Genomic DNA, 20,899 nt, shown 5'->3' with positions numbered 1-20,899 from the left:
GCTGCGAGCTGCCCTTTCCTTACCTCCAGTTTCCACGTGTAATAGATGTGTTTAGTACATTCTTCACAGGGCAGGCGTCAGACTTCCGCTCCTGAAGCACTTTGCATGTTGCACAAGAGGTAAATAAGAGCAGTGTGGGTAATGAAAATATGCCATTAATACATTTCCAATAAAAAACTACAAGCGGCATTTAAGCTGCAATCTGTTATCAATAATTTTATTACTGCAGTTACTGCGGTCTAATAAAAAAAGCACTTTCTCTTCTTTATTGGGTAAGTGCCAAAACGTTTATCCTTTATTCTCTGGCCATTAACCTTTATTCTGTAGCCATTAGCTTAGCTATTTGTGTAACAGTCTGTTGAGTAACATTCAAGTAGGAATTTGTATTCAATTCATTATTTACTCTGAAACCCAGAAAGAATAGCTTCTTATGCCTATATTGTTTATCCATATTAAATCTTCTTAAATGCTGTATGCTAGTGATGATAAGTCCTATAGAAAGTGGATTTTTCTTACTGTGAATAATTTTCTGGCATACAAATAAAACTGTAATTAACCAAATTATATTTGGAAAACAAAGCTTGAAACTGCTAGCTGAAAAAAAGATACTTCTTACAATATGTGCAAAATTCATAATAATTAAGTTTCAGGAATTTTTTATTATTATCCTTTTTGTGGATCAATTTCTGCATCACATCTTTGTGAACTCCGCTGTGCAAGAATAAGCTGTGATATTCTCCATTGAGAATGGAGATTTTGGGTCACAAAGTCTGACATCCCTCCATGCTTTCTCTCTTACTGGAGTTGGGAAAAACTAGACCTGTATAAGAAATAAGTTAAATAATCAAAATGCCTGCTTTTCTTTGAGGCATTTTCTTGCTAGCTTTCAGCCATTTCTGGCAATCCATCTGAAACTGCTACTTCTGGGTTGTAAGTGGCTTTTAGTGCCCTGCTTTCTGAGCACATCTTTTAAATTGAGCTCACCAGCCTTAGTGAGTGGAGGTAAAGCAGAAGAATGAAACAGTTGATTCCTGTCCATCAGGTGAACATGGGAGAAATCGTGCCTTTCTTATTAGGCTGGAGTGTATCTCAACCTCACTGAACCCTATTTTTCTGCGCCCAGACAAAAGCATTAGTCTTCTGGCTGGAGACTGACATTCAGTAAAAACCTTTCAAGGTCTTCCCATAAACTCTTGCAATGAAGAGGTAGTCGAAGCAGTATTTTTAATGATGAGGAAGGTCACTTTACCCCATGTGCGCTGCACTGCTTTACACATGCGTGAGGCTGTTTGGGTCTTTTTGGTCCAGATGAGCTAGCAGGAAATTTTTAAGGAATTAGTTTAATGGTTGGATTTTTTTTTTCCCCCCCCCTCTCCTTTCTGCTCATTAGGAACTGGAAGCTGCTCTTCACGGGGATGATGTGGAGTTTATCAGCGACCTGATCGCTTGCCTTCTTCAAGGTTGCTATCAGCGCAGAGACATCACGTGAGTAACCTCGCTCTATGGCTTAAGCACTTTGCAAGGGGAGCTAATTAACACGGTGGCGGGATGTTTCACGGCTTTGGAGTGATGACATGGCAGTGATCAGCAGCCACCAGCAATCAGGCCAGATGCTTCACAGAGTGAAAGGGAATTCGAGTTCTCTTGGGTTGAGTTGTAGCCTTTTAATTGTACAGACCCGTTGAGCAAACCCCTTTGTTCAGATGCCGTGCAAAAGCGTGTTTGATGCTCTGCTGTAGCACTAGTGCACACAGCGAACAGTCACATCTGCTGTTATGCTCTGCACTCTGTTTGGTCAAATTAGTGATATTAAGTCATCACATATGTTTTCAACATTTGTACGTATTGCCTAGCATAAAACTTGCTGCTCTGCACACACCTCACTTGCATGAAAGATCCCATTTGCTTTACATAGGGCCGACAATTATTTTCTTAGAAATAAAAGTATTGGCATCACTTCAGCGGCAGGATGTTGGAAAGTGATTTGACATGTTCTCTTGAGGTTTTGACATCCAAAGACACTTTGACAGTGTCCACTAAAGCAGTCTCCCAAATGGAGACATCTGCAGAGCATCATTCTTTAGAGGACTGCCACTCACACAGCAAAATGTGCTTCCAGTGATAGCAAAGGCTTCTTGCAGTGTGTTTTATTTGTTCTTTTGTGAATCATGTTAATAGCAAAGCATAATTGTGGGGACAAAGACAGCTTGGCAACACATGCAGTTGCTTGGAAGCAGTCATGCTCCCTAAGATCCCCCTGTTGTGGAGAGGCTTAGGCCAGGGCATAGGCAGAACCATAGGTGCTTGCACTGAAAGCTCTATTTCTAATTAACTGATTGTGTTCAACAACATTTATATAATTGATTTGTATATACATATGCCACTTCATTAAGTTCTCTTTCATTGCTGCATAGACATTCAGCATCAGTGGGTATCAGGAGGTAAACCAGTCAGCTGCACTGCTTTTACTTTCTCCAAACGATTGATTGTAAAGGGCCTGCAGTCATGTGTATCTTCTTCATCAAAGTAGCCACAGAGCAATATATACCTGCTTGTAAACATGCAGTAAGTTTATTTCTTCATACCAAAGCCATCAGAAAGTAGAGGTTCAAGTGTTTTGCCCACCTGAACCAGCTTACCCTTATAGCAGCAGTGAAAGATTTGTCTTTGATAAAATTCATGAATTTTGTGAGATTGTAAGGTTCTCCAAAACTCTCCAGATCTAAGAGTGTCCACTGAGTGATTGCACTGTGTAATTGCCTCCCCATTTGCAGCTCTTTTAACTGAGAAAATTCAGGGATGAATCATGGGTGAGTCGTTGGACACTGGCAAGTTGTCTGTCTGTCTGTCTGTCAAACTCACAAACAAAACACACAACCGGAACACCTCACCCAAACAGTCCTGTTGGGGAAAGTGTGAGGTGCCTGAAGGAGAAACCAGCTGCACCATTTCTGCAGCCTCCTGTAGAAGGGGGTTGCCTCGTGGGGATAATGAGGAAAGAAATGTCTGCAGAGGAGATGGGGAAGAGGGCACGACAGGAGCAGTGCAGTGGGAATGGCTTAAGGGATATCAGGAAAACTGCCTGAAACTGCTGGGGTGTTAGAGAGGTGAGCTCTGAAGCACTGCAGAGGAAGCAGTGGGGGAGGCTACCTGGAAACAAGAGTGAAAGATGCTGTATACAGAGGGATGTCATGAAGGAAGAAGCACTAAAATGTAGTCTAAATACGAAAATCTGAAGATAAATAAGAATAAAAGTGATGGCTTGGATACACGTCTCAGAAACAAACTTGCCACACTGTTTCACACTTAAAACCAACTGTGGAATCCAAAAGCCTAACATTCTCCATGTTCCTTACATGTTTACTTGCAACACCTTTTTTTCCCCTCTAACCTCAGTTAAGAGGCATAAGCCTTGGCTGATGCACAGCTTCCCTTCTGTACTTTGTTTTTCCATAGTTAGTGGTAGGAAGCTGAGCCTCTAATTGACATTTTGAGTGCTCAGCAGACAAAGCCATGCAAATGTGGTGCAGGATTTGTGTGGGGTTTAGACTTGGCTTTTCACAGTGGCCCAGGACTCCACACTTCTCTGCTGCAGGCAGATAAGAGGTATCTGTCTTGGGTGGGAAAAAAACAGCAGTGTCACAGATCATCCTGGTGGTGTTACAGCAGCATCTCTCCAGTCATTTGTGCCCTGCATCCTCGTGCTGTAAATTTTTGTTCCTTGTTGCACCTCAGGGAGAAAGGCAGGAGCTTGTTCTCATGCCTATTCTCGGGTTGGGGCACTGCAGCTCAAGCATGGGATGCTTCACAAAACCTCAGTTTTCCTACCTCTCTAAGGGGTTTTGAGGTTTAATTGGTTTTGTGTCGGGTCTTACATCTTTGATAGCCAAAATGTTATCTGCCTATGCTTTCTCACAGTCTGTCTGGGAGCAGCTTGCAGTTCTTGTCACATCTGTTTTGACGGTGCGCAGGACTGGGCTGCCTGGCTTTAATCATGCATCATAGAGGGGTATAAAACTGTCACATACCTTTGCTAATTATAATGTGCTCTCAAGTAATTTTGGAAGTGGCTGAGAGCCCTTCTAATGCTCAATTTAACATGCTCTGGTTTGATTTGCTTTCCATTCTTTGAAAAAATAGAAGAGATTATTACTTTTGTAGGCTTCTATGATCCTTGGTTTTGAAGTAGAGCAACTTTGCCTTGATTTTGATATTATTTACGACAGACTTTAAAAAAAAAAAAAGATTCACATACAAGAGAGACTGCTTTTTACCCTGCTTGATGTCTAAGGAGCGTTGTCTGGTAACACAAGACTTTCTTTGAGTTATGGATATCTGTGTTTAACTACAGAGACTACTTAATGGGATGCTACGTGATCTTCTCCAAAGTCTTATTTATTATAACCTATCATAGCTGTTAGGAACACTCCATTGACCTGGTTCTTGCTGTGTTAAGTACTGTAGAAGTACAGAACAAAAACCAGTTGCCTGCATTTCTGCATCTTTAGCAACGACCCTGTAGCTGTCCTTGCCTGGCACCTGGTAGTTTGAGCACTTGGCCAGGACAGTTTCCCCGTTGCTCTCCTATTTTTACTCTGAGCCAAAATACTTGTGTGTCATGATCTGCAGCTTTTGTTGTTTTATAAATACCCCTCGTAGTATCCATATACCATCTGTACCATCTGTATGTAACTACTAAGGGTGCAATAGGTACCTAAGGCATGCTTTGGTTTGATGCCAGTGAGATTGGCCACAGATTTTTCCTGCTCCCAGCTTTTTTGCACAGGTCTTAAAATGTCTGTGTTTTCTTTTCATTGCTTCAAAAGGCAAATGCCCAGAAAAACTTTTATTAGAATGTGGAGGGTTGCAAAAAACTAAATAAAAATTAAGCAGTTGGAAAAAACCCTGGTGCTTGCTTCAGATTCTCTCTGATATAAATTGGGTAGCTGCATAGTCCCTAGGGGCTGCCACTTTAATTCCAGCAGGAAATGTGGCTTGATGACTTGTATGAAGACAGGAAGATCAGAGCTTCAGCTAACGGCAGCGGCCGCAGCAGGAGCCTTCTGCAGCTGTTTTTAAGTAAGAAGTGATGGTGTGACATGGATGTGTACACTCAACTAAAATATTCCAGAAAAGCTCCTGCTGTTCAGCTTTTCTTTGGGTGAAACTCATTCTTCAATGTTCTGTTATTGCACTTCTGCTGTTTTTCTAATGTGATGGCATAAAAAGTTTTAGTAACTTTATTGTGTTTCTTATTGGGAGGAATTTTGTATGCTGCTACCTTGTCTCAAAAAACATCTTTGCTGCTTTTTCTTATGTTTTATTTTTCAACACACACAAAGACCAGAATGTGAGGAGGAAGAAAAACAATATCTCATGCCTTTTTTTTCCTCCCTATGCCCCATGAGATTATTTTCTTTTTTTACACCTTGGGGGATTGGTCCATCAGTATAGCTGAAAACTCTCTTTTTGACTTCTGTGCCACCAGAGGGGATTTGCTTGGTTATTGTTTTTTTCTTGTTATTTCTTCCCTAATGCATTGTAATTCTTTTCTTCCCAAGGGGATCATTGGTTTTGCACCCACCTTAAGCTCTTATGGGATCCCTAAACGATTCTTGGAGTCTTTGGCTTGTAGTTTGCACTTGGTTTGTTCTTATAAGGATAATAAGAGGATATTCCTTAACTCCTCTTCCTCACAATTGTTTAAATCATTTCTGTCCTGTCCTTAGTGGTGGCATTGAGAAACACTCCCAGTATGGCATCTGAGAGCTGTATTTCCTACTTGCTGAGTTGCCAGTCAAGGACACTGTGTCTGCTCTGCGTATTGTAATCACTTATTTGAGCTTTCATCAGAAAGAGAGAGATAATCTGAAATTTTCTAACCTACTGAGGAGTAATACCTGTTTCTGAGGACTGTGTTTAGTAGCTCTGGGTATTTTGCTTCTTCCTTCTGCTTTGTCAGTTTTGTCCAACCTTGTCCTTTATTCAGTGCCGACTGTGTCCTTATAGGTGCTTTGGGGGTTACCCCAGGTCTCATATTTTGGTAAAAGAGACCTCAGTAAAATGCTTAACATCTTGAAATCATCCTTGTGCTTGTGCCTACATGAGCTGTGTCCTTCCAGAACTGCTGTTTGTCAGTCTGGTCTGGGGGATAAAGTGGCAGGTCACAGGAATAGCTGGCAAACCAGTGCTGAGATTTCAGTCTCATGGATCCCATGTGAACTAGGCTGTGGAAAGAGCTAAGCCAAGGCACTAAGACTGAGCTGAATGAATTCACCCCTTCAGTCCATGCCATAACCTCTGGGGCAGCCAGCCTAAGCTCAGTCACAGCAGACCTGGTGCCCACCACCTTTGGAAAGAGTTTCAGCAGCCGGCTCTTGCAGTTGTGCCTGTGACCTTGGTTATAACAACTGCTTCCATGGCCTGGCCACAGAAAGCACCTCACTAACTCAGAGTCATATTCATGAATGCCAAGTGAATATCAACAAGATCAGCATTATTTACAGTCTGACTTTTAGCAAGTGCTGCCTTGCATACATCATGGATATTGGTGGATGGCCTCTGGAATCAACCCGGTATCGTCAGCACAGGAGATACCGTGAGGGGGCAAGGGAGATGAAGTGGCTGCATTGCTCATCTTGAATCTAATTTTAATATTTATTATAGTAATAGCCAAGCCATGCAAGGTGAGCCTTTTAAAGGGTAAAAAGTGAAAATGAAGCAGCTGGCAGGTGTTGGCAAAGGAAGGATGAGATTACAGCAGTAAAATAACACGGTCATTCAGAGATTAATGAGAAGCACAGTGGAATAAAATTATAGAGTTGAAATATAACTAAAGCTAAGTAAATGTCTTTGATTCTCAGATGGATAAAATGAATCTTTAAAGAAGAATTTGAAGAAAAGTTGGTAGCATGTTCTGGAACTGCTATTCCATGGATGTGGTGGAGAAAAAAGGACTGAAAACAGTGAAAGAGAAAGAGGAAAAGCTGTGCTGTTATTGTCAGGGCAGATGGATGAGAGACAAACAGATTGGATTGCTGGGGAGAGGGAGTTATGCAAAACAGTGACAGGGAGGAATAGGTGGCTAAACTTCAAAGGAGGAACAGGGAACAGTCAGCAAAGGGTCTTGGAGACTGCAGTGATGTCATCATGCCAGTGTCAGAGCATGAAATATGAAAGGAACAGCTGTATTTATAACTTCTTGATGTTGCAAACCAACTACTCTGGAGAGGAGGAAGAAAGCAATAATGAGAAAAGAAACTGAGAAAGCAAGTGAAAATGTCTTCTCCTTTCAAGGAAGAAGGCAAAGGATGGGGTAGAGAGACAGATGGGGTATGGAAGTTTGCCCGATGTGAAACCTTTGCCCTCACTTTTGAGGCTTGCAGTGATGCTCCAAAACACTGGTGCAGGATTTTTGCTCCAGCACAGTTGGTTTCACAGACCACTCCCCAGCACCTCATCCAAGTTCAGAAACCAATGTTTAGTCCAAGGGTGAATACTGGAGAAGATCTGAAGTACTTTTTTTGGAGCCTTTTTGCTTCAGTGGGCTTGATGAACAGCTGGAATAGCTGCTGGCCAGCTGCTAGGCCACTGTGATGATGTGGTGTGTTATGTCAGTCTCTAAGTCACCTATGCTTTTACTTTTTCTCCCATTTTACCTTCCAGCCTTCCTCAGTTTCTTTCTGGCTCAACAAATATAGTGTTTTAAACATTAGAAAAAAGAAGATGAAAGACCTGTTCTGAAACAAGTCCCAAAGGGACTTCTTTAGGACCGGTTTATCTGTAAAATCTTGGGTTTATCCACACTCTCCAGAAACATATAATGTGTGGGGCTGGTTCTAAGAGATGAATTTGCTAAGCTTATTTGCTTCAAGGCAATCCCATGTTAGGTATTTTGTGCCTCACGGGGGACTCTTTTCTCTGACATTAAGTGTATTTTTCTATGAGCAGTAAGGCACATAAGGGCTTGTTTCATATGGATTTGTGCTGTAATACAGGCATGTGTCCTATTTCCCCATCATCATCAAGACAATAACTCCAGCTTCTTCCCCACAGTGCTCATCATCACTGTAATACCCTAAGGTCCTTTCTGCAGTCCCCAAACAATCAGAAGTGCTTATGGCACAGCAATACTGTTGTCTTTCCTTGTGGCAATGAATTGGGAGCATGCTTTCTCTTGATGGGCACTAGGAATGAACAATGCAGCATTAAGCTGGCTTCAGTTGTTCTTCAAGGATCCAGGAATGAATAGTAAGTAATGATCCTCTTCCAGTCTCAATGTGGAGCACGGTAAGCCCCATTCCTATTTGCTCCTTCAGAATATAGGAGATGTATTTGGGTCTTTTGTAAGTTAATCAGCTCCAGCCCCCAAGGAGCTTCTCAAAAAGAATCAAATAACAGCAGTAGAAAGAAAGAATGTGGATTAAAATTGGCAAGTACATATTGAAGCCTGGCTAGATGCAGGTGAAGGTCATTGATGGGAGAAGTGAATTATCATTGCAGAAAAACCAAAGCCCTTGCTGTTCAATCACAAGGTGAAATTTGGCCCGTAGGTCCATTCGTTTATTCTGGACCATCCAGAAGACTGTGATCATCCCTCCTGAGACAGAGCGTACTGTGGCTTGATTCAATCTTCATTTCATCATGTCCAGAGTGGCTTCTTGTTGGGGCACACCTTGTGTGGTTGGTTGTTGAAGTCACACGGAACAGGACACTGAACAAGGAACAAAAACATCCATGCTTTAAAAGTCAAAGGCGCGCACGTGAAGCAGCATGCAGCAAAAGAGGGAGTGCAGCAGCCGTTCTCACCCTTCATTTGTCTGTGTGGCCATCAGCATCCCTCCCTGCACTTTTCCATGTCAGAGCAGTATGTGCTGGCTGTGTACCCATCGTGCAGGAACCCAAGTGTCCCTCAGCAGAGCCCCTCGAAGCAGCCTGCATCTTGCCCGGCCTCTCACCCCCCCAGCAGTGCTACCCAAATCCTCCCCAGCCATCTTCCCCAAAGGAACTTGTTCATTCCTTTTTGAGCACTCAGATCTCTCTTGCTCCCTTTTCTTTTTCTATCCAACTACCTGTAACTAGTTTTTGGGTTAGTTAATAGTTCTAACACTGGCTCTTTTTGTTTTCCATTTTGATCCTTCAAGAGATTGCCCTTTGTTATTCAAAGCCGAAGGTACTTGACACAGAAGCAATGCAGAAGCCCCCGGGCTTCAAACTGTCCTGGCTGTGTGATCGTTGTGCCTATGAGTGATTCCCATCCTCAGTGTCTGATAAGCCTTGGGGAAGAAATGGGAAAAGAATGCAGCACTTCGAATTCCTGAGGGGTGCTGGGAGGCATCCATCCCTGTGGGGACTGGAGGACATTCACCTGCTGACCAGGGCCTTTCAGAGTCAGCATGTCACGCTGCCAGGGGACCCTCCTGCCTTTGACTTCTTTTACAAGGCTGACAAAAATCTGGCTTCCAATCTATCTGTTTGGGAGAAAGGTATCTTGCCTTTGCTAAATTGTTTGCAGAAATGTCCAGGTCAAGTGGTTTTGTATTCAGGCCCGGGAATTTCTTCTTGAGCTCTAAAACCGACCCTAGGAACTGAAGTCTTGGATTTATTGTACTGCTCTCTGGAGAACCCAGGTTCTTTGGTTTTGTGTCGTATCCAAAAAGTGGCATAATTTACTGATAATGTTAACTCTGTTGCTGTCATCCAGCCTGCTGATGTGCCTGTAAAATCTCCAGTTTGGCATCAGCATGGCTTAATCTTCTCTTGGTGATCTTAAGCTTCACCAGGGCACCAGCTGTGCTCCACAGGTCAGAGCATTGTTCCTTCAGTCTTACTCTGCACCTCTGTCTTGTGCACCAGTACCATCGACATCAGAACCTATCATGAAAACATCTCTTTGCCATTATCTTCCCATCCTTTAGTACCAGTGTTTATCTTGTGCCTTTAGCACACAGCCTCCTGTTGGCTCTGAGACTCAGGAGCTCTCTTCTGCCTCCTGCCATTCTAGCTTGGCCACTGGCCTCTGTCACTCACTTTCTGATTTTGAACATGACAGGGTTTTCTGTACCTCAGGGTCTTGGGAGATTCTCGTCTCTTGTTCTGAACATGCTCTGAGGGAAAAATTCATATTCCCAGTCTAGCTGTGGTGATAGATCTCGTTGGATAGGGAATTGTTGGGCTCCAGCTCTGCTCAGCTCTCCAAGCCTATTCACTAGCATGCCAGGGAATTCATTGCTTAATGAAAGCCATTTTCCCAGCCAAGATCAATGTCATCACATGGCAGGAGATGGCCTACCCTTAGATATCTCCCTTGTGTGTTCTTGTAGAATCACAGCTTGACAGCAAAGCTTTTTATGTGTAATAGGCATTTTCAGTTCCATTGTTAATTTATCATAGGTGATGGTGTGAGATTAACTTCTTCCCTCGGTCCTTTGCATCTCAGATGTAAAATGTGATGGCATCAGAACTAGAACCACCCTGTTCTAGTACCTGCTGTGCTTCCCTTGCTGGGGAAAGCTTTCATAACTGACATTGCCTCTTTCTTGGGCTCACTTGGCTCAACAGGTTCCTCAAGGCAGGAAAAGAGTAGCTGACCCTTCTGGGGACACTCAGCTTGTCTCTTCTTTAGTTGATGAACTGTTCAGTGCTACCCCCACCAAAGAAGCAGAAACCTCTTACTTCTTGACAGACATCGGAGTTTTTTTCCCATTCAGACAGGCAGGATGTCTGACCAACTTTCTCCCCAGGAGTTTTCTGGAAGTTCCTGTATATTTCCAGATGCACAGTATTGTACCATTTTAGCCATATCTCAAGGAACTGAGGTCTCTATTTTCAAGCCTTCCTCCGTGCTGGAGCTGTAGTGCAAGTTTCAACATGATGGTTGAAAATGCATGTCAGTGACTGATTACAGAGCTGTTTTCCTCTTGGAGTTTAAAGCTACCCTTGCTGCTTTCAGGGGCTGTATATCACACTGAATGCACCTGATTTGTTACTGCACCCTTTGACTTCAGGGTAGTGCCCTAAAGGTAAAATGGAATAAACTGTGAAGTACAGAGTATCTGTGGGGTTAGTGTGTCAGCAAAGCTGGGCAGGTGTGTTTAAACACACCTTTGGTGTGAACACGGTCACCCTGAGCCAAAAACAACAATGCACATGGAAAATAGCATCATCGCTCTTAATTTACTGTATTTACGTAGATGTAATTAAGGGGCAAGACAGTTTTTAAATCTGTCTCGAATTGTTTGTTCTTTCTATGCATTCAAGGTAAATCATCCTTTCTGTTCATCTAATGCTACATTAATTCATGTTTTCACAAAGATGTATAGCAATACAGTTTGTTCAACATAGTGGTGTTTCAGGATCTTTTAGCAGAATTCTTTTCACCCTCTTTTAATCCACTTATCCAACTCATTGATTTGTCATTATTGGTTTTCACTCAAATTGCAGCATCACTAGTGTGGGGTAGAGTTCCTGCTTCTCTGTCCAAAACCCTGCATGTAGTGAGAGCACAAGTTATCCCTTGATAGAGATTGTGCAGAGACTCATTGAGTTTAAAGGAAGGGTTGAGCTACCCTTGAAAGACAAATAAATTTTATTTTAGTCCTGTTAATATTCCCTGAATCTGTCTGGGCAGTGTATGTATCCTCCTGCTTATCCCCTTTTCCCCCAGGATTTTCTCTTCCTGTGGTACCATGTACCTTCAAGTGTTGTTTGGGATGTTTCTGGCTGCTCTGGTTTCATTGATACCATATTCCTATTTCTTCCTTTCCCTAATCAAGCAACAAAAACACTGAAGCAGTCCTTGCTCCTACCTAAAAAACATATGCAGGCCCCTGCACCCAGCATGCATCTAGTTAGCAATATGTGTCTTCCTCATCCTCCAAGAACTGCATAATCCACCAGGCTTGGCAAATCCAACCCCTTTTCCCTCCAATGTTTCACATCTTCACACCAATCGCTTTCTTTCCCTGGCTCACTTGGCCACGTAGGCTGCTGGTCCCTTGGGAAGGGGAAATGGATGCTGGGCATCTGCTCCCTCCTTCCTCGAATTGTGGTGGGGAGGGTGAGGGGGAAAACAGCAAGGCAGATAAGGGCAGTGAGGAGCAGCTGGGCACAGGTGAAAGAAGGGCCATCAGTGCCTTCAGGTTGTGTTTCCTTCACCTAAAATTACTTTCACCTTCTCACACGGAAGGAGAAACAGCAATATGCCTTTTTGTTGCCTCCCTCTACTTTGAGGTGTTAGAGGCAGGGCCACAACACGAACCACTTGTGGCCCCTCCTGCTGATCCTGGGGATGGTGATGAAAACAGAGCAGCCCTGGCTCACAGAAGGGTGCTTGGAGCTCCTGCAAGCAGAGAGACAGAATATGACAGGACAGTTCAAAGTAACAGGTATGTGTGATTTCTCCTGCCAGTGCTGCCTTTCTCTCACACAGCCCAATTAACAGGGGTCACAGAGCACTGATTAGCTGCCTTGGCGTTTTGTGAACATAAAGCAGTGAAAAACCCAGGGTGAATGGGGGAAAAAAGATCAAATAGACACTTATCTCAGCACTCCTGCCTGTCCCTGGCATTTGCCAGCCTAAGGAAAGAGCCTTTCCAGAAGAGACCAGTGCAGGACAGTGCTGTATCTGTGCTGATATCTCTGCTGCTTTTCTGCCTTTCCTCAGCAAAATAACAAACAAGGCACCCCCGCCAGCTGTGTCACTCATAGGGTTGTTGCTAGATAAAAGCTAAATCACTGGAGAAGCATGGGCCACAGGCAGCTGGGGAAGATCAGAGCGTGCCCTTTTGCCACACTGGTGTGTGAGATGGCTTCAGCTCCTCCTCAGGAGGAGTGGAATTGCTGTCCTTCGGGTGAGGGAAAAGGGGTGGGAGGCAGCACATACCAGTTCAGGGGAGGTAAAAGGGCATCTCCATCTAGTTTGAGACTTGCTGAGAGTGGGCTAGTAATGCTAAGGAACCCTGGGAACTTCCATGATTGCTCAGGCTGTGGCTGGGGTGAGAAATCTGGACAAGCAGACCTGGAATGTTCCTGAAGGGTGGGCAGCTGTGGTGACCTCGTGCCTTCCCCTCTCTTCCTTCATACCCCCCTTATTTTGGGGGGAGCAAAGCAACACTCCCGCTTCGGCTGTCATACCCAGGTTAAGTGGCTGCACTTGCTTCTGTCAAGCCAACACATGCTCCTGTGGTGTGATCCCTTATTAGAGCAGACAGCCCACATCAGCTCTCCATTCTCCCTGCCTCCCCAGAGACACTGCCTCGCTCCAGAGCTGCTCCTATTCTGCTTCTCTGTGGGATGCAGCATGTCTGCCAGCTCCCCTTCCAGCTTCCCTGGCTTTGATTGCATGGAAGATGGAGGAAGACAAGGAGTAGGGGTGTTCTTACACCTGCTGACAGCCATGGGTTTTCACAGATGACTTTTTCCCCTCTCCTAAAGACAAACGCTGAGTTCAGATGGGAAGTCCACCATGTAAATTAAATCCAACCATGTAAATTGGATTTCTTGAGCAGGATTGTGGTGCCCTTCTGCTGGTGAACCTCCTGTCCTAGCTTAGTGTTACCATGTTGGAGGAAAGGTCCAGATCCCTGATGTCTTCTCTAAGCATTGCTTCAGCATATTCTCGAGGTGGTCTCTGGTCTCTGCCACATTTGAGTTCTGGAAGTGAGTTATGGGATGGATACATGAGGAGCAAGGAACAGGCATTGCTAGGGTGCTGAAATTACTCTGCTGTCCTTTACTTTTGTAGAAGACACGGGTGTATCTTTCATGGATGTGGGAGCCTCCAGTTGCTCACGTTTCAGACTGCCAAATCCTGGAGTTAGGCCAGATTGTTTTGGGGAAGAGCTGCTGCTACTTAACATTTGCTAACTAGGTAATCTTCTGTTTTGAAACAAAACAGTGGTTCTAATGTAGAAAGATTGTATTCTCACGTTCAGCAATGGTGAAGACAAATGTCCTTGTGTGGAGAGCCCAGTGCCATCCACCTGCTTAGCTCTTCAGACGTCTTTCTCTTCCCTTACCTGGTAGCCACACAGGTAAGCCACAGAGTTACTGAGGTTTGGGCAATGTCTGCATTCAAAAAACTAGTTCTAGCTTGCCATGAAGGACAAAAGGCAGACCTGTACATGCCTTGTGATGATCTTGTGCTCCAGCAATCTCTGCTGTCTTTACAACTCCGGGAGGAGAAACTTCACTCTAGAGGTCTGATCAATGCAATTTGAATTTCCCTCCCCCCCCCCTCCACTTTGTGATCTCATTCAGGGTCCATTAATGTCAGCTGTACTCCTGTTCACAGCCACTACAGCAGGTTTTCTCCAGGCATGATTCAAAACAGGCACTGAAAAGCAGGATGTGTCTGGGTGTTTGTTTCCTTCATCACCAGAGCTCTGCCTTGTTGGACCTTGCTCAGGTCTGTCACAAGTTTGGTGTGGAGTTACTGCTCTCTCTAGACTGTCCTTGGCTGGAATTTTTGAAGTCTGTCCCCATCAGTGGTGCAGCTTGTGGCACTGCTAAATTTGGCTGTTAAAGCCCAAGGTCACAACTCCTGGATCTCCAGCTTCTTGGTCATTTTGCTCTGCTGCAGGGAATGTTCTGTGGAGAGACACTGAGACCCTTCAGGGTGCTCGCTGCCCTTGGGCCTCAGGCAGTTTGGTCACCCTGATGACAAGTTGGCCCATGGTCTGAGCAATATGTGCTCCCTGTTGGCTTGCACACCTCCTGAGCCAGCTGCACACACAGGGCCTGGAAGGAATCCTCTCCAACCCTTTTCTCCCTCTGGAGGATGGGGTAGTATCTCCTTCCCCCTGCATCGTACCTGACTTAGGTTCTCAGTAGGATAAATTGAAGGTGAAGTACAAGCTGGTCCATAAAGCTTCCTCCCCCACCTCAGATAAGAAAGCTCATTAATACAGTAGAAAAAAGGTCTCCATTGTTACATGAGAGCTCAAGGTCAGGCTGGTAGTAGTAACTCATATTGCTTCTAAGGTCAACCTAAGCTTTCTCTTTCTGACAAGCCACGATAGATTGATCATGGGGGCCCTTACATTATTTTTTTCCTTCTGAAATAGGCTTTGCTTCTCCTGACCCTGTTAATGATGTTTGACTGAGGTCATCCCAGCAAACCCTGAATCCTTCCCATTACCTTCCAGAGGGCTTGCCTTTGTGCCAAGGCATTGTATGCTTGTTAAGAATTAAGCTTTCCTGATCTCTGCTGTAGCAAAGGAGCTGTCTTCATTGGAGAGGCGAGAAATATCTTGAATGCCATCTGTCAGTTAATGCTCTCATTAACACCTGAGTGACTCCCAACACCAAGCTGGTGCCTTTTTGCCAATTCAGAACTTAAAAGTGCCAGCCCATAAGGTGAAATATCTTCAGTCCATAAAATTAATTCCATTAAAAAACGTCTGTTCTGGTAAGACCTAGATTTTTGTTGTTGTTGTTGTTTTTTTAACTAGGGAGATCACAGAGCCAAAGCCAGTTCTCTTGTGTGCTGTGAATTAGATGCCCAAGAAATCTTTTTTTCATTTAGCACTGAGAAATTCCTAAAATACACACTTGTACTCAGTGTCTGAATTAGAGTCTTTTCCAGCTTTTAAAGCCTTAACTGGACAGAAGTATCACCTCTATTATTTTCCTTAGTGGCTAACTCTGTAATAGGAACTTCAAGACTAATTACATTTATGTTTAAATGATCTTTGGTAGAAAGGCTGAGCTCTCCCAGTCTTGTTTTCCATGTTCCTCCCACATACAGCTCTTGGACAGGAGTTGGAAGAGGTCTGTTGTTGTTCCTGCTCTCTGTCATCCTCTGGTTTTGTCAGGGTTCTTGGTGTTAATCTCAAGAACAATATACTGTCTGGGATTAGATGCAGGTCAGCCTTGCCTTTTTCCCAGCAGTTTTAGCTCAAGAGCATGCCAGTATTTACTCTTCCATTGCATTTTGTAAATTAAATGAAACAAGAGAATTAAAACACTGTCAACATGATAGATATTCTAGCCAGTGGGTCCAGGCAATTATTTGGCATCTAAACTTTCAGAAGGCTTATTTGTGTGTGCCAGCAGTGTCCAAACATCGTTGGTAAATTTTTGTCTCCGATATTTCAACTCCTTACCCTAATGTTTCCTTTAATCCAATATTTGCCTCCCACAGGACCAGAGATTTTGTGAGGGGTGGGTTTTAGGGTTTTTTTTAGAGATGTGGGGGGGGGGGGGAGGGCTTGTAAAAAATTGGCAGCAGTAGACCAGATAGGGCAATGTGCTGTGACAGTAATTCCACACTTGGGCCATGGCATGCTGCCTGCAGGAAGCACAGATTGACACGGGGACTCTCTTACTGAATCAGTGTTTGGTTTAGCTTTTGTTTGTTTGGCTTGATTTTGTTTACAGTTTTCCAGCCAAGATTTGATTTACTTTGGAGTCTTTAAAACTAAAAGCACAAGTGACTCCGCTTCCTTTGGGCATGAGGATTTAAAAAAAACAAGCATTGTGTGTCTGTACACATAATTCCAGCCCCAATTTGCTCAGAAGGAATTTCACATTGAGTTTGTTCCTACAGGGTCCCTGTGGGGCTGGGGTCTCTAGGTGCAGCTGTTCCCTGCCAAGCGTGCACACCAGAAGCTCCAACCAAATTTTTCTATCTATCCCGTCAGCTCTGTGAAATTGTCACCCTCTGTTCCTGAGTTCTCCAAAGGAGCCCCTCTAGGAAGCCGGGCACGGTGAGGAGGGCAGTGGCCAAGCTTCTTTTTTCTGACAGCAGAGCATGACCCCACGCGTTAAAAGCCCGGGCGATGGGAAGGGTGCCTCTCCTTTGAGCAGGGAAAACACTGGGATCGCCAGGCAGGGGGAGGAGTCCTCAGCTCCCCTCTCGTGAAGCACAAACCTCCCTCTTTGGGAGGCAGCCGGGCAGCAGATGGCCGGGCTGCGGCGCTGAGCTGTCAGGGGTGGATCATTTCTCTGGCTGCTCTGGGCGCTGATACCCATGGTGGAGAGGAGCCCCTCCCTCAACTTGCTCCATCTTCTTTATGCCCTGATTTTTTTGCAGCTGCTACTAAAGATCACAGGCAACTTGAGCTGCAGCCTCGGTGGTACTCTTGTGGATTGTCTGATGCTGTTCCTCCCCTTTGACACAGATGTGCTAGGTCATGTCCTTCCCTGTGCCCCAGATTTCTCTTTGTAAATGCAACATACGATTAAAACTTTCAACCACAGTTGCAATTCAGCTTCGACCTCCTTTCTAATCTTTGCAACAAAAGATAGGGACCTCTGACAACAACCCTGTGGTTTCAGAGTGTAGCCTGGGATAAGACTGGGCTCTTGAAAAATCATCTGCATCCATGTGGGATGCACCACATAGATATGCATGTACCAAACCACCACTGCCCCACTGCAGCTATCCAAATTGCTTTGCACATTGGGGGGCAACTGCAAAGCAAGGGATGTTTTGACAAGTGAGTGAAAGTTTTTCTCAGTTTTATGAGATATTAATGGTGCTAGTCAAGTTGGCATGGGAGAAGTTTTAGAGTTGCAGAGTTCTTCGAGGTACCTTTTCTGATCTGTTATAGCTGGTTTCCATAGTACTTTTCCGTGGTTACTGAGCTGTGTGGAAGCTGCCTGTGCTATACATCAGGAAGTGGCTGAGAGGTGGTGAGAGTCGTGGCCGTGGTCTCACACTTTTCTTTTACATTGTTACTAAGGCTCCCAATTTACTTTCGGAAGAGGGTTGGTCTTCCTTTGGATACATGCCCTGAGACAGAATGTGCCCACGTACCACTTCAACCTCCTTGGGAATGCTCCAGTTTGTGTAGAAAAGGACATGACTGACCTAACACTGCCTCCACTTGCTGAGTGTTTTTGCACATCTCAGTGATGCTGAGATCCTCTGGAGAGGAGATACATCTCTTCTCATACCTCAGCTCAGTGATTTCCTTCCTGCCTTCTTCCCACTGACAAAAGAATTTTTGGAGGTTCTCAGCTGCAGCAGAGACTCTGTAGGACTTTCAAGTGTATTGGTGTCCTACTGCTGAGCTTGAAAGAAGGGTATTTAATGGACTGTATCCAGGTAATTCCATTCCTGGATCCAGGCTCTCTGATTCTTGGGTATAAGAGATGGGATAAATGAAACTAACTGTAGGTGTGGCAGACAGAGTGAAGATGAGCACCATACATTTGTCTGGAGGAAAGGGGTCGGTTCCTATTAAGAGGGAAAATATAAATTGGGCAAGATTGAGAGTGATTGGGAATGCCTTGAGACATCTGTTTCCCATCTCTGGTTCTTATTTCTATCCTTATTTAAAGCGACAAATGCACAGTAGCTGTCTTTGAAAATTGATGGGGGTAGGAACTCAAAAGTACTCTTAAGAACAGAGCTTGTAATGCACTGAACACCAGGTGGACAGCGGAAATTTCTAGTGTTAGCCACTTATGTGAAAGTCAAACTAAAACCAAATTGCTTAAATCAACAGAGCCAATCCCTAGGGGGAAGGAGAGTTACATAGGCAAAGATTTCAAATGATCTTCTGGAATTAAACAGCTTCCTGGATCAGTTTTCTTTGAGAGCAGCCAAAGTGATAGAGCAAGATAAGTGAACTCATGCAAGTGGTAAAAGTATCTGTCTGATCCATGCCTGCATTTTTTTAGGTAGAAAAAAAATAGGAGTAGATAGAACCCTTTTATTTTTGTAGTTTCTTCCTGTCAATCCTTTTCATCCACTAGTTATTCGGGATCCTAGGGAAACTGCTTTTTCAGTCCATTTTATTGGAAATAGCTAGAACCTCTGTATCAGATTTGATGAAATAATCTTCTGCCTTGAGCTCTGGCAGAGTTGAAGAACTGAACTTCTGGGGCTGAAACTCGAATGCTGTCTGAGAGCTTTCAATCATTTGCCTTCTGATTCTGGACTAAGCATCCAAATACAAGTGATGCTTTACTGCTTTCAGGAAAAGGTGTTCTAGTCACAATTTCTGTTCTGGGTAGACAATCAAAGGTGCCTCTCTTTTCTTTCTTTTCTTTCTTTTCTTTCTTTCTTTCTTTCTTTCTTTCTTTCTTTCTTTCTTTCTTTCTTTCTTTCTTTCTTTCTTTCTTTTCTTTCTTTTCTTTCTTTCTTTTCTTTCTTTCTTTCTTTTCTTTCTTTCATGGCTTCTGTAAATATCTGACATTTACGATACATTATTGTTCAGATACCACTCTTAAAAAGTCTGTAAAGTGAATCTATTATTGCCCCCTTTCCCAAATCTAAGTCCTTTCTGGAAGTTAGGTCTTGGTGTATTTGAAAAAGACAATGGAGGAATGCACAGCTACTTCAGGTAGGTGTACTGAATATCTCACTTTAAAAAAGGATGTTTGCTGTAGTTTTCACCCTGAAATTACTACTTGAGGCAGTTCTGAGGCATTTCATAAAATGTCAGTCCTCCCTTTGTGACTGAACTTTGTCAGCACAGGGGGCTGTTCCAAGTTACATTTGTCTGATTGCTGATATTAGTGAAACAACAATACTTGGGAACACTGATGCTTTGCTTGTGTCATGTAGATGGAGCAAACTCCAGGTTGCAGAGGGCTCTAGGTCCAGGTACACTCAAGCATCTGTTGTTAAATACAACCAGAGGGCTGGTAACAGTGGTGTGGTGAGAGCAGATATCTCTGGGAGGTCAGCTTGCATTTGACATCAGAAAGAAGCAGGCTGGTGAGGAGTGATCTGCAGGGTGATCTGTACTTCTCTCTACTCAAGGAGGAAGGGAAATGCTGCCAGGTGGACATGGTTTGAGGCATCTGTTCCTTCATTCTCACAGTCACTGTCCAGTCATGATCCTTGCAAAGAAGACTGGTCTTTACCAAATTTGTGAAGACCCCTGTCTAATAGGTAACTTCTTGTTGACTTTTAATGATCTTTCTTCAGCTGGATCACACTCCTCCACCTCTTTGTTAAAATATAATAGCTTTTGTAGAAGTTAGCAATTTCTCAGGGAAATGCAATTCTGTAGTGCTGGCGCTGTTCCATTAATCATATAGAGTAATCTGCTTGTGCCAAAAACCTATCAAGTGGAGCTGCCTTTTTGAGAGCTGGTGGGAATGTGTACCCAGTGGTGTTCTTGCTGGCATATGGACTTCCCGTGTGTGCAAGAATGGCTGGGGCATGGGGGGGTCGCCTTTTGCTGTGCTCAGGGTACACAACTCGAGCAGGCTGAGCAAGCCTGGCAACTCTCAGGACTCAAGTCATATGGACAGATCTTCAGAAAGTTTTTTTATTTAGGGACATGGCCCCTTTTACTGAAATTCCTTCCCCTGAAATTTTGAGCATTCAGAGTAAAGGCTTAAGTCTTATTGAAATATAGACAGGAGTTCTTTTAGCCTTAAGCTCCATCAATGGTCTTAAACATGTCATATGGGGACATTCACTCTCAGTGCTAGATGAGGGTAAGAAATATCTGCTTCCTTGGGTTTTATGATGAACTGCTGGCAGTGAAAGTGGGACTTAATTTGACCCAGCTAGAAAATTAGAAAGATCATTTTAATAGTAATGTTTATGAAGAGCTCAAGTGTTCAGCTTGATGATCTGAGAGAGTACAGAGCGGGGAGTCCTCTGTACTGACTCCTTTTTGGGAAGAGCACTCCTCTTGGGGATGAGCCTTGTTGTGTGGCAGCGTCCAAGCCACGTGTGTGAGGTGGGCTGTGCAGACGTCCTGCCAGAGCCACCAATGGAGGAACAGGCAGAAAGTGGCAGCACCTGTGGGGATGGAGAGAGAGGAGGCCAGGGACCATGACAGGAATATGGGAAGCATACAGCAGCAAAGTGGGGAGGAAGCAATCAGCTATGCAAAGTCTCAATTCACTGAACCAGGGCATGAAAAACTTATTTGAAGTGGAGAGGAGCAGGGCTTGGCAATGACAGATGTGAAGGGCAAAGGGAAAT

General features: G+C 44.1%; 1 protein-coding gene across 1 annotated transcript in view; it reads left to right on the top strand.

Moving 5' to 3' along the window:
- The window catches only part of LOC128808172 (chromatin remodeling regulator CECR2), a 92,588-nt gene that overhangs the window by 47,654 nt on the left and 24,035 nt on the right, over positions 1-20,899 (top strand). Inside the window, exon 2 of the mRNA XM_053979013.1 lies at positions 1,391-1,485. Within this exon, the coding sequence (XP_053834988.1) occupies positions 1,391-1,485 (95 nt within the window). The remainder of the gene's footprint in view (positions 1-1,390; positions 1,486-20,899) is intronic.

This window comes from Vidua macroura, chromosome 5 (assembly GCF_024509145.1).
Source record: "Vidua macroura isolate BioBank_ID:100142 chromosome 5, ASM2450914v1, whole genome shotgun sequence".
NCBI classification, from domain to species: domain Eukaryota; kingdom Metazoa; phylum Chordata; class Aves; order Passeriformes; family Viduidae; genus Vidua; species Vidua macroura.
The sequence above is the reverse complement of the archived record's forward strand: the minus strand, read 5'-3'. Positions and strand labels throughout refer to the sequence as shown.